The following is a 14295-nucleotide window of genomic DNA, read 5'->3' as shown; positions in this document are numbered from 1 at the left end:
GTTATCAAATTTGCAGATGACACAAAATTATTCAGAGTAGTTAAATCACAAGTGGATTGTGATAAATTGCAGTAGGACCTTGAGAATCTGGAAGATTGGGCATCCAAATAGTGCCCAAGGTGTTGCATATCGGGAAAAATAACCCTTGCTGTAGTTACACGATGTTAGGTTCCATATTAGGAGCTACCACCCAGGAAAAAGATTTAGGTATAGTGGATAATACAAAAAAAGCAAACAATGTTAGGAATTATTAGGAATGGTGAATAAAACGGAAAATGTCATAATGCCTCTATATCGCTCCATGGTGAGTCTGCACCTTGAATACTGTATACAATTCCGGTTACTGCATCTCAAAAAGATATAGTTGCACTGGAGAAGGTACAGAGAAGGGCAACCAAAATGATAAAGGGGAAAGGTTAAAGAGGTTAGGGCTGTTTAGCTTGGAGAAGAGATGGCTGAGGGGGGATATGATAGAGGTCTTTAAAATCATGAGAGGTCTGGAACGGGTAGATGTAAATCAGTTATTTACACTTTCGGATAATAGAAGGACTAGGGGGCACTCCATGAAATTAGCAAGTAGTACATTTAAAACTAATCGGAGAAAATTCTTTTTCACTCAACGCACAATTAAGCTCTGGAATTTGTTGCCAGAGGATGTGGTTAATTCAATTAGTGTAGCTGGGTTTAAAAAAGGTTTGGAGAAGTTCATGGAGAAGTTCATTAACTGCTATTAATCAAGTTGACTAAGGGATTGGCCTCTGCTACTACTGGCATCAGCAGCATGGGTTCTTCTTTGTGTTTGGGTACTTGCCAGGTTCTTGTAGCCTGGTTTGGCCATTGTTGGAAACATGTTGTGGCTTGATGAATTCTTGGTCTGACCCAGTATGGCAATTTCATGTGTTCTTATGTTCTTATCCTAATTTGTAGGAATTTCTAGTTGAATTTCTTTCAGGCCGATACAGTACAGTATTTCTTTCAGGCCGATGGAGCACACTGATAACCTGCTCTTGGACACGCGTTTTCCCTTACCCCTTATTCAGTAAGGGGCAGAAAACGCATGTCCAACCCGCGGCACCTAATAGCGCCCTCAACATGCAAATGCATGTTGATGGCCTTATTAGGTATTCCCGCACGATACAGAAAGTAAAATGTGCAGCCAAGCCGCACATTTTACTTTCAGAAATTAGCGCCTACCCAAAGGTAGGCTAGTTTCTGCCGGCACTGGGAAAGTGCACAGAAAAGCAGTAAAAACTGCTTTTCTGTGCACCCTCTGACTTAATATCATGGCGATATTAAGTCGGAGGTCCCGAAGGGTAAAAAAAAAAAAGAAAAAAAATTTAAAATGGGCCGGCGGCTGTCGGGCCGAAAACCGGATGCTCAATTTTGACGGCGTCTGGTTTCCGAGCCCGTGGCTGTCAGCGGGCTGAAGAACCGACGCCGGCAAAATTGAGCGTCGGCTGTCAAACCCGCTGACAGCCGCCGCTCCGGGCTAAAAGGAGGCGCTATGGACACGCTAGTGTCCCCAGCGCCTCCTTTTGCCTGTTTCTACCTCACCACATAATTTAAATACTGAATTGCGAGCACTGGCAAGTGGCTAGTGCATGTGCAGGGAGAGTGGGCGTTCGTCCGCTCTCTGGCGGACTTTACTGAATCGGCCTGTTTGTTAGTAATGCTAGCAGCAGTCAAAGAGAGTCTGTGCAGTTAGGCAATGAAAAAAAAATGATGTAGCTTAGCACTTTTAAGGTTAAACAAGTTATATGCTAGAACAACTTAAATATCCATATATAGTCTTAAATAAGTTTATAGCTAAAGCTGACAGTTATATTACACATTCAAAAGAGACCTGTTATATGGATGTCAATAATCTGAGTGTACCTTCATACGATGCTGTAAAAAAATACGGCTATCGTGACTGTGAAGCCTATGTGTAGGCTTTAAAAATCATTAGGTACCCCAGTGTTGGAATGCAAACTTTTGTAGTGCTCACTGTCCACCGTGCAATTGTTGCTGAAATGATCACATGGATACTGTTGCAATATTCACTTATCTCAAAATTGTAGTCGGTCTTGCCGACCGACTACAATTTTGAGATAAGTGAATATTGCAACAGTATCCACGTGATCATTTCAGCAACAATTGCACGGTGGACAGTGAGCACTACAAAAGTTTGCATTCCAACACTGGGGTACCTAATGATTTTTAAAGCCTACACATAGGCTTCACAGTCACGATAGCCGTATTTTTTTACAGCATCGTATGAAGGTACACTCAGATTATTGACATCCATATAACAGGTCTCTTTTTGAATTCATAATTTTTTCATGTTATATTGTTTGGGTTTATAAATTTAGTTATATTACACAAGCAGTGCATGACTTATGCATAGGTATTAGATACATGAATATTGATATTGGAAAGCTTGGATACAGGCAGCTGTTTTGTTAATTTGCTTTTTATTAACTTCTATGGATAAGATGTGTGAAATAATTTTGAATATATAACATGTAATTTTTACTGCGTAATCAGAACAACTTCCTGATTTTTATTGGCAGCTTGTTCTTTCAGGATGCATGCAATCTGATAAGAAATAGCCTCTATCTCCGGTTCTTTTTCTAAATTAATATTTTTGTATAAAAACTGACAGATACAGAGAGCAAGGCTTGGGCCTTTCCGGGATTCCCCTAAAAGGAAAAGTCCCGACACACATGAGGAACACAGACTGACCCTTACCTATTACAGAATAAAGGACCACAAACTGAAAATAAACATGCAAATACTAAAACCCCAAGAAATCAGATTCACAGGGGCAACTTTCAAATTGTGCACAGAAATATTAAATCTATGGGGATTTTTTTTACCCACAGATTTTATGCCAGATCTGGAAAAAGTACAGGCAAACTTGCACCTATTTGTTCGAATACTTTTTCAGACTAAAAAAATACTCATGTACTCTCTGCGCTGCACTATTCTCAAGCAGCAGGCACATGTGGCTATTTCAGAAAGCTATGCTAAATTTTTGGTGACACACTAGTTGAGAACAACTGGCCTAGTGAATGAAAAGACATCTGTTCCTTCCTATTCCATGTGATATGGGTTGTGGAAAGTGCCTGAACTGTATAAATTACCACACATCTGATAACATTTGGCACACAGCATTTTTATTATACATTATACTGCAAAAAGTAGATAATAAGAATGATCGGTGGAATATCTGTCACACACTTGCAAAAATTTACTCCTGACCACATTTTTTTTTACAGCTTCAAACTGTGCAGAATAGAGAACTACATGAGCATCATGGAATTAGCTATTCTAAACACACATATATATATATTAGAATTCTGAGATTTAGTTTAAGAGCACTGTTTGAATACTAACCTTGTACAAAATCACAGTGGGGTCCATAATCAAAGGTATTTGGCCAGATAACTTGTGAGTTATCCATCTAAATGCTGACTTATGAATATTTTGGGCACTTAACCAGCTACATTTTCACCAGATAACAGTCCTAAAATTAATCAGATTAATTTATCCAACTATCTTTAAGACAGTTGGGTATATTTAGTGGTGCAACTGTGGCACTGAATATCCCATCAAAGTTGGCTGGATAAGTTTAGAAGATGAATTTGGCTGGCTAGACAATGGCTAAAAATGGACCCCAGTAATTCTAAAATGTCAAAATGCATGCCTTCCCTTCCTTGTCCCTCTTAAACATTTATTTTACCATACTTTAATTTTATATTGTGGATGACAGAAAATTACAATGATTTATTTTTAATTTTTATAATTCTGCATTACCCTTAGATTTCTGTTTTTTATGAAATGAAAGCCACAAAATTATAAAAGCATGTAAAAGGATTATGCATTTAAGTGTGCTGAAAAAATCTTTAGGGAAATCTATAGATATGATGATTCTGTGCTGAAGAGAGAGAAATATAACCTATGATCTCCGGTGGGAGATAGAATCTTACACTGCAATTTAATGAAAATCCAGTAAAAAAAAACACCAGCTCCTTAGATTGTTAACAAAGAAAGTAGCCTTATTTTTGTGCATTAAGTAGGCGTCCATTTATGAGTTGTTAATTTGCATAAATGTGATAAAATGCCCCCAGTTAAATATAGACATTGAAATAGAATGTGAGTTGCAGTAATTCTATTCTATAAGTGTCCTTGGCCATGGAATATAATCACAGCTCCTAATTTATTGTGGCATTGAAATGGAGCTACGGCAGGACGAATTAGAAAATTCTGCAGCAAAGTTTCTGAAATTCTGCTCCATATTTGCATTAATTTGCATCATATTGTATATTTTTATAATGAAAAATAAAAATCGCTTGTGTGCCATTCCTTATAAACTTCCAGTTTTTTTAATGAACCCAAATATAAATCTAATTCTATCAGTAGGCAATCTGTGACTTCTGCAACTTAATCCTCCCAGAACAACAAACTGTAATATTACTCTGGAACAGTGGTCCTACACCTGGCCCTAGAAGATTCCTGGGCCAGTCAAGTTTTCAAGATATTCACAATGAACATGCATAAGATAGATTTGCATACAATGAAAGCAATACATGCAAACCTCTCTCATGCATAATCATTGTGGACATCCTACAAATCTGACTGACTAGAGGGATCTACTAGAACGGAGTTTGGGACCACTGTTCTAGGATAATTTTATATTTTATTACTCTGGGAAGATTCAATCACAAAAGGTTTGGTTGCTGATATAAAAAACATTATATAGACTTGAATTTTAATTGTTTTGGATAAAACTAGATTTACATTTGGGTGCATAAAAATCCAAAACTAAAGGTTCATGTGGTAATGGTAAACAAGGTTAGAATGCTACTTTATTTTTATAATGCAAAATAAAACAGAGTAGTATACAAAAAGGCACAAATTTATGCAAATATGCAGCAGAATTCAAGAAACTTTGTTGCAGGATTCAAACCATATGAGACATTTTTTTTTTCAACATAGTTTGGCTTCAAAAGGGAACCTGGGTCAACAATCTTTTGACCTAATGTTCACCCACAAGTCATTTGCCAAACTACATTTTGCAATCACAAGATCACTGAGAGTTGAAATAAAATTTAAACAAACATATTCCAAAGCCAGTTGCGTTCTTGTGCCTATATGTTCAAGTTATACACTTATGTCCTAGTGTTCAAACATATCCACTCATTCAGCCCAAGGCCATAGATTAGTCACACACTGTCATGGATCCATAAAAGAGAAGCAACAAATAACTTATCTTAGAAGAATTCTCACATGCTTGCTTGTTTACAAATTGCTTTACCAGCTATCACTAAATATCATCCTGACATCGATGTGTCAAGCACTGAAGCTAACACGGGTCTCCATTCTCTTGGGACTAGAAGTTAAAGGCCAGAGTGGCTCAAACAAATACTCCCAGGCGTCTTGGGAGCCCACTGTCCCAACCCCCGCCTCTCCTAGATGTGGCTACACTGCCTGATAAAAAAAAAATTAAAAAAAATTCACAAAAATTATTAGGCACTGGGGCTGTCTCTAGGGGCAACGGGGTGGGGATAGATGCAGGGGTATCTCACAACGCCCCTCGGTGGGTGCCGCACATTGAGGGAAGGATTTGTTCCGCATGCTTTGACTCTAACACGATGATGGCCCCGGGCTGAGGGGTTGCCATCAAGAGGCTACTGGCCTGTGGGATTTTTCATGGTGGTATTTTACTGCCGGGAAGAATACCGCATGCTTTCTTAAGCTGGGGTATTGAGCACTCCCCTGGTTTTCTTAGTAAACAGCACTCCGGGGGAAAATACTACAGCTTAGTAAATGACCCCCCTTAGTAAGCCTTTTGGGGAGAGGAAAATAAATGCTTATGGTACCTGGACATAATCCTCTTTGAAATGGCTGACCAGTCACAAAAAGTGGAATATAAATAAAAATAAATGTATATATATATATATTTGGGAAAGAGAAGAAAACGATTCTACTTGCAGGATTTACTGGATTTGTAATTTTTTTTTCTCAGAGAGCAGTTCTCTCACAAATGCATCCATCCTCAAGGTCTCTAGAGTCTCCCCCTCCCCCCACCCCCCAGGAAAGCCTATCTGTGTCTAAAAGGCCATTTGAAAGAATACCAAGTGGAAGCAACACAGGTTTACGCAGCATATTTGTGTGTTGTGAATGATTCCGATATTTTTAAAATGGAATAAAACTACGGTATATCAGTACACCTAACGATGGCTTAGCATACTAATCTGTATATCACTCTAGCAGTGTAATGACTATTATTTACAATACACATGCACCTTAAGCCACCATCATATAACCAATCACTAGTCAATGTACATAGAGAATAAAAACTGTATACAAAAATGGTATGGGGTTTGTACCAAAAGACCTATAAAGATGCCACTGAAGGACTTCAGTATGTACAGGATACCCACGAAGAGAGAAGGTGTCAGGGGATATGATACAGGCATTTAATTACCTGAAAGGTATCAATGCACAAGAAGCAAACCTTTTTCAATGAAAAGGTTATAGCACTAGCAGATCTTTTCAAGGAAGCTGTGAAACCAAGGGTCACGACACGAAGCTCTAAGGACAGAGCTATAGCCCAGCAATTTGGCATCTAATGCCAAGGGGAAAAGTGCACCCTCACCATGTACACAACACAGGATACCACGAGCTAGGAGATTTGTTTAATGTTTAGATTTTTTTTAATTTTAAAGATAACACTTATTTATCATCTATAAATACACACAAATGTGATGCTGGTCACAAAAGTATTATTCCTTAGGTCTGTATGGATGTGATCCTTAATCTCTAACAGAAATGACCCAAAACTTCTACCCAACTGATCAGTCATCTCTACCTTGTTCAGCAGTAAGGTTGGAAAAAGGAGTACGTAATTTTTTTTATTATAATAACTAATTAGATTCTAGATCCCATTAAGAACCAAACTCCCTCCACTATTAAGCATAATATGATGCATCGCAAAACCTTACAAAAAACACATTCAGACCCTTTGTAGTAATCTTGTCATATCATAAAAGCACTAATATCTGAGACTCACAGAGCAACAACCCTTCGTATGAAAAGGCAGCACTGCAAATATAGTATCGGGCTCTAGAACACCAATACACCTCCTACTAGGAAAACAGCTGAACTGTTACAAATCCCAAATGCATAAACTAAAGCAAAATCTTTCATTTCTGTTACACACACAGAACACAGACAGATTCTCACCAAATACAGAACAAGGTACCATGGATTAGAAATGTGCAGACAAAAAATGAACTGGAAGCCTCAAGAAGCATACCTGGGAACTTTTGATTTCTGGTCATCCTGAGACTCCCTGTGGATGAATGGTAGATAAGACCTAGCACCTTCCCCTCCCCTTTCTCACCCCACCATTAACTGGACAGACCCCAGCACTTTCCCCGTTCCCACTCAACCCTCCCCAGGCTGCACCCAGTAAACTCCCCCTTCTCCCCTCCCATCCCCAGGATGATCCCAGCAGCAGCACTCCTCTCCTTAGGACCATATCCCCATCAGACCATAGGGCCAGTTTTAGGGATAATGGCAACCACTGCTAATGCCAAAAGTGTCTCCGCAATCTCTGGAAAACTGGGGAAGAGGAGGTACGGGGGAGATGCTAGCTTTAGTCGTTCATGTTGTGTTTTAAGTAAAATTCAACATTCATCTTGTGTGTAAATCTTTTTAAATAGTATGGCCCGGGGTAGAACAATGGGCTGAGAACCAGGGTTCAAACCACCATTCCTGCACAGACACTCCCATTGCCTCAGGTACCCACTGATTGTAAGGTCTTTGGGGTAGGCATTTATTGTAAATGAACTCATTAAAAAAGAAGCTCTAAGCCACCATGTGAATTATTTGGAAAGGTGGGCTAAAAATTTAAAGGATCAGTTTATTTTTATTTATAATGTGATCAGTGGATTTGCCTGTCACTGATCTTCCAATATGGATCAAAAATGAAGTGCTGTCCCATATTAGGTCTGCTCAGGTCTGTCACTTTATTTCCCTCTCTCTCTCAAGTGCTCACTCTGTCAACCTCCCAGCCTCCCTTGAATACTCTCACACCTTCAGTCCCCCTTACTCTCTCACTCACTCCCTAGCCTTGCTTGCTCATTCTCACCTGTAAGCCCTCCTTTTCTCATCCTTCCTCCCTTTGCTTTCAAGGACATACATATATTAGCTTAATTATGCAGCACAGAGGATAGGGGATACACATACACAATGTTTTCTTAGACACACTATCTCAGATACATTCTTCTCTTGCTCTCTCTCTCTCACACACACCTCTCTTGCTGCTCATTATAAAAAGTTACAACCCAACGCAGTAAGCTAAGGTACAAGAATGCATCAGAAATTTAAAAAAAATATTGCTAATCCGAAAGCACCTGCACAAAAATATGTCTACCATGCATAAAACATGATTTCTATGCATAAATTCTGACTCCAGGTGGAGGACAAATGGTAATGGAAGTAAAAAAAGCTTAGGATAAAAAAAAAAGAGGCCCTCTAGTGGCATGAAAATGTCAACAAAACACTGAGTAACCTGAACAGAGCTGCAGTTACAACCCTAAAAGGCACACAGGAGGAGGACAGTGGGTGCTGGGTTCCATGTGGGAATGTGTGTGTGTATCTACCCAGAGCTGATGGGTCACTACTGGTCAGTGTTGCGCCCGGTCACAGACGGCTGCGACCTTTGCTGCTCACCTCATTTTGCCCTATAGCTCTGATTCTGTCTAAGATGGCCACCACTGCCTCTGCACGCTGACCTCCCTGGCGTTCCCGGGATGGCGTGGGAGATCCCGGTCGCCATCTTGAATCTGGTGTAACTAAGGGCACGCCTGTGCCTGCCTCCGTCTTATCCATGTCATGGAGGGAACTTCGGGGGCGTCCCCTCCGCATGACGTCACTATCTACGTGTACTTAAGCCTACCTGACCTTCCTACCAACAAGTTAGCACGGATTCCATCTTGCTCAATTCCTTTCTCAGACGCTTCGCCTCGCTGTTCCTGCATTCCAGACTGAGTGACTCAGGTACCTGCTCCTCGGGGGCCTTGCTGCATTCAGGGCTATCCGCTCCTCGGAGAGCCTTCTCTGCGAGTCTCACCTTCACCAGCTTAGTGAGTACCTCTCGCTACTTCTATGGATGACCCTTCAGTGTTTCTGCTCCGGGTCTCCGCTGCTGCTTCAACGATATCTCTACTGCAACACTACAAAGTGAGTACTAGACCTGATCTACAACTCTGCTTCTGTCTTGCTGTGCAGATCCTCGGGTTACCTCGCTCTGCGGACCACTACCGGATCCACGCTGTCTTGTGCCTGCTGCCAACCTCTATCTCCGGCCTACCCCAAGCTGCGGAAGTATTACCCGGGTTACTCCGCTCTGCGGACCATTACCAGAAAATCCATCTCAGGTCTTCCTACTCAAGGACTGAGTTTACTAACCCCCCCTCCTCGAGTTTCTCTTTGCTGTATAATAAATATAATCTCTGACTCCTGTGTCCATCACTGCTGAGAACCCACCTGTCATAGAGAGTCCTCACAGGGCTCCTTCCTGTGGGTGGAGTCAGCTCTCTCCATGACCTAAGGGCCCACTAACCATATTCAAGTATAACAGACAGACTGGATGGGCGATTTTGGTCTTTATCTGCCAACATTTGCTATGCTACAGTCTGATAATTATGTTTTACCAGAAATAGATTTCTGATAACAGTAAATGAAGTTACATGGAATGGGAATTACTAGTCAGCCTTCTTAAATAAAAGTATGTATAGGAATTGCATGCTAACTTTTCACAAGACAGGTCTCTATGAAGTATGAACCATCAAGGATAAACTACCCTCTCATCGTGTTTAGAAACTTAATTTATATGCTATAATCAAGTTTTATTGGGTTTTGTTTTTTTTTATTTATAAGTAGCACTAAATACCAGAATGGTATAAATTTTCCTTGATGAACATTAATGTAGAATTTCTGCTTAGTGACCTCTGAACAATTTGTCATTTGTATTGTTCACTGGTGCTCTGTAAGGAATGATATGCAAACTAATCCTATAATATAATTCAGAGGATACAAAACAACTGTCAAAAAACATTCACAATGTACCTTTAATATATTCCTTCTAGAATAAGGAATTTAACAAGTAATAAATTAATCTGGGGAATTTAATTGAAGCTCTATTTGTACCCTTTCATGGCAGACTCACCATTAATGAACCTTTAAACTGCTACCACTAACTCTGCTTGTAAGTTAAATTTAAATAATGCATTGTTGTTCACATAGGAAAGAACACGGCACCTTAAAAAGCCTTTGTCTAAGAAATATAGTGTGGAATTCACAGCTAGGATTTTTTTTTCTCTCTTTCATGTGTGAATGTGTATGTTTCAAGGACAAAATAGACAGAAATAAAGGTCAACAAAAAAATAATAAAGTGATAACTTTTTAGTGAAGCAACTTGAAACATTTCTTGACTAGCTTTCCCAAAATGTAACATTAGTCCAAGAAAAAGGTATCAATTTATTTTATTTTTTTACATTGACCTTTATTTCTGTACATTCCAATGAACTCACATGACAACTGCATTACTTTAATTGTTGGCAGTTTTTAAGGGTATGCGATGCTGTGGGAACATTTTAAGGCAGGATTTTTATGGCTGAATTGGATTGGATATGGCGTGGGAAGTGAGATGTTTGGGGATTACTATGATGTGTTTAACTTCTTACTTTTGTAATGTATTATTGCTGTTTTTATTGTGGTCTGCTCCAAGGTTATGAGAAGGGCGAGAATCAAATGTAAATAAATAAATAAATAAATACAATTATAAAAAAAAAATAAAATAGAAGGGAATAGAGAAATAATAAAGGTGGCCTTTCAAAACTGGCAAACATTTCTTAAAATCATAAATGGTTTATCTGATTACTCTTCTGGGGCATATGTCTAACTGGTTTAAAGACCCTCCTTATCCATATTCACAGTGAATTTATACCAGAGTCACAACACAGGATAGGTCAAAAGACTATACCGACACTGGAAGTACCAAGGCTATTATCTGGGATGTCAGGTCATCAAGTCATATGAACACCAAAATGCACAGATCACACCTAGCAGGAGAGGGAAAACTTTTTCATCACCCCAAAACACCTCAGAACAGTCACAGATCACAAAAGAAGTTTCCTTGATGCGACTAAAATATAGCAGAAGATAACATTTACATTTCAGCTTCCTCAGGCTAAATCTCTTCTGAAGGCTTTTTCACTAATTATAGTTTTCCTTATCTGGTAAGACTGTGGTCCTTACAAATAGATGTAACTTAAATAGTTGCAAACAGATACCCCCTAAGGAAGCAGACCCAGATCAAGCACTGCTGCAAATAAGGAAGCAGACCCAGATCAATCACCGCTGCAAATAAAGAATGTATTTCTGTAAGCAGTGCTTACAAGGAAAGACAATGGACAGCAGAAGAACAACTAGAGGCTCGCTTACCTGAACATGTCTCCCAAACCTTTCAGCATTCCCCCTTTTTTGGCTTTGTTTTTCTCTTTATCTCGATCTTTTTTCTTTTCTTTCCCAGTCTTATCCTTTTTCCTGTCACTTCGGTCCCCTCTATCTTGGTTTGATCCATTCACATGTCTCTCCAGTGAATGCGATGGTTGATCACTGGCTGTGGACACAGACTCTCTGCCTGATCGGGAACTTTCTTCTGTGTCTTCTTCCACTAAAAGAATCAGGATTAAAGTGATAAGCATTAGCTGCAGAATTAGACCAAAATACAGAATTTCTTTATAGTGTAACACCTAAAGCAGAGTTGCTTACCTGTAACAGGTGTTCTCCTAGGACAGCAGGATGTTAGTCCTCACAGATAGGTGACATCAGATGGAGCCCGGCATGGAAAACTTTTGTCAAAGTTTCTAGAACTTTGACAGGCACACTGAGCATGCCCAGCATGCCACTATCCACACGTTCATGCGGGGTCCCTCTTCAGTCTTGTAACAGAATTCACAAGGGAAAAAATAAAATAAAACACAGGAGAACCCAACTCCATGAGGTGGTGGGTGGGTTTCCTGAGGACTAACATCCTGATGTCCTAAGAGAACCCCTGTTACAGTTAAGCAATTCTGCTTTCTCCTAGGACAAGCAGGATGGTAGTCCTCACAGATGGGTAAATACCAAGCTATAGGCTGCTCCCGGCAACAACCAAGACCAACAGGCACCGAACTGGCTGCCAATGGGCACAAAAATAACTGCAGTGCTGTTGATAACATAGGGAGACAGCCTGTCCCCGAACTATGGGCCCTAGGCAGGGAGAGTTGCGTTTAAGCCTGGAAGAGGTTGTAAAGGACCGATTGGCTGAAGCTACTGTCATGTCAACCATCCTTATCCAAGCAGTAAAGGGCAGCGAACGTACGTAGGAAACTCCATGTTGTGGCCTTGCAGATTTCAGCAATGGGAACCGCTCGCAATTGGGCAATAGATGCTGCCATGACCCTCACAGAGTGAGCTTTTACGTGGCCTCCAAGCTGAAGACCCGCCTGCACATAGCAGAAGAAGATACAATCCACCAGCCAGTTGGACAATTGCCCACCACAGCGCCCAGCCTATTTTTGTCAAAGGATATAAAGAGCTGTGAGGACTGCCTGTGGCCTGCTGTGCTTTCGAGAAAGAAAGCTAAAGCTCTCTTGCAGTCCAAACTGTGCAAAGCCCATTCGCCCTGGTGAGAATGAGACCTCGGAAAAAAGGTGGGCAGAATGATGGACTCATTAAGGTGAAAATCAACACCACCTTAGGCAGGAACTTGGGGTGTACATGCAGGACCACCCTATCATGGAAGAATTTTGTGTAGGGCGGAAACATAACCAGCACCTGAAGCTCACTAACCCTGCGTGCTGAAGTGAACGCCACCAGGAAGAGAACCTTCCAGGTCAGGAACTTAAGATTTCAGGAGTGCAATGGCTCAAAAGGATCACACATGAGCCGTTCCAATACTATGTTGAGGTCCCAGGACACAACCAGAAGCTGAAGGGGAGGCTTCAGTTGAAGCAAGCCCCACAGAAACAGTCCCACAATGGGTTGCACAGAGATGGGCGTATCACCCACACCCTGAAGATAAGCACTGATGGCACTCAGGTATTCTCTGACCAAGTTGGTTTTTAATCCAGCTTCTGAGAGGTGCCACAGATAGTCAAGCAACTTTGGAGTGGGGCAGGTGAAAGGATCTTGCACGAGATGGAGAAACCTCTCCACTTCAGTCGATAAGAGATCCTGGTGAAAAGCTTCCTGGAAGCTACAAACACCTGAGACACATCGTCAGAGAGGTCCAGGGGTTGCAGGACTAGGGCCTCAACATCCAGGCCATCGAGGTTCATCAAGGTTTGGATGGCGCAGTCTGCCCCGGTCCTGTGATCAAATCAGAAGTCCCCAGATAGATGGGTTCTCTGACTGACAGATTCCGAAGGAGCGGGAAGACAACTGTCTGGGCCAATAAGGGGCCATGAGAATCATGGTCCCCTGGTCCTGCTGGAGCTTCAAGAGAGTCTTTATGACCAGCAGAAGAGAAGGATATGCATACAGGATACCTGTGCCCCAATGTCAGGCAAAGGGGTCCAAGGCTGGAAGTCTGTCTGTCCTGAACAGGGAGCAGAATTTACTCTCCTTGCAGTTGTAGGAGGAAACAAAGAGATCCCCACTGGCAGAAGATCCGGGCCAACACTGCTGGATCCAGTGATCACTTATGTGGTCGACGCTCAACTCAGATGGTCTGTCACTCTGTTCTGGCTAGGTACATCGCTCTCAGGAGCATGCCTTGCAACAGAGCCCAAGACGAAATCTGCAGCACCTCCTTACAGAGGAGGAACGACCCAGTGCCTCTCTGTTTGTTGATGTACCACATTGCTACCTGATTGTCTTCCAGATCAGGATTGCCTTGAGGGACAAATGGTCTCAAAACACCCAAAGGGCATAGCGAATCACACGAAGCTCCAGGAAGTTGATCTGACATCGAGATTTCTGAGCCATCCACCGACCTTGCATATGGAGATCGTCCACATGCACCCCCCAATCCAGGGGGTAAGTATTGGTGGTAAGCACCACCTGAGGTGGGTAAACCTGAAAAGGAACCCCCTGTTCCAGATTGGAGAGATCCTTCCACCAGGACAGGGAGACCTGGAGAGTTGACCCGAGGTCCTGGGGTGCCTGCTGCCACTTTAACTGCAAGGTCCATTGCGCCCTGAGCATACATAGGTGGGCCAAAAGGGTGACATGGACAGATGCAGCCATATGACC

General features: G+C 41.5%; 1 protein-coding gene across 1 annotated transcript in view; it reads right to left on the bottom strand.

Annotated features, from left to right (window-relative positions):
• PARD3 (par-3 family cell polarity regulator) overlaps positions 1 to 14295 on the bottom strand; it is a 1467145-nt gene that overhangs the window by 440802 nt on the left and 1012048 nt on the right. Inside the window, 1 exon segment of the mRNA XM_029588581.1 lies at positions 11500 to 11731. Within this exon segment, the coding sequence (XP_029444441.1) occupies positions 11500 to 11731 (232 nt within the window).

The sequence above is a fragment of the Rhinatrema bivittatum genome, chromosome 2 (assembly GCF_901001135.1).
Source record: "Rhinatrema bivittatum chromosome 2, aRhiBiv1.1, whole genome shotgun sequence".
NCBI classification, from domain to species: domain Eukaryota; kingdom Metazoa; phylum Chordata; class Amphibia; order Gymnophiona; family Rhinatrematidae; genus Rhinatrema; species Rhinatrema bivittatum.
The sequence above is the reverse complement of the archived record's forward strand: the minus strand, read 5'-3'. Positions and strand labels throughout refer to the sequence as shown.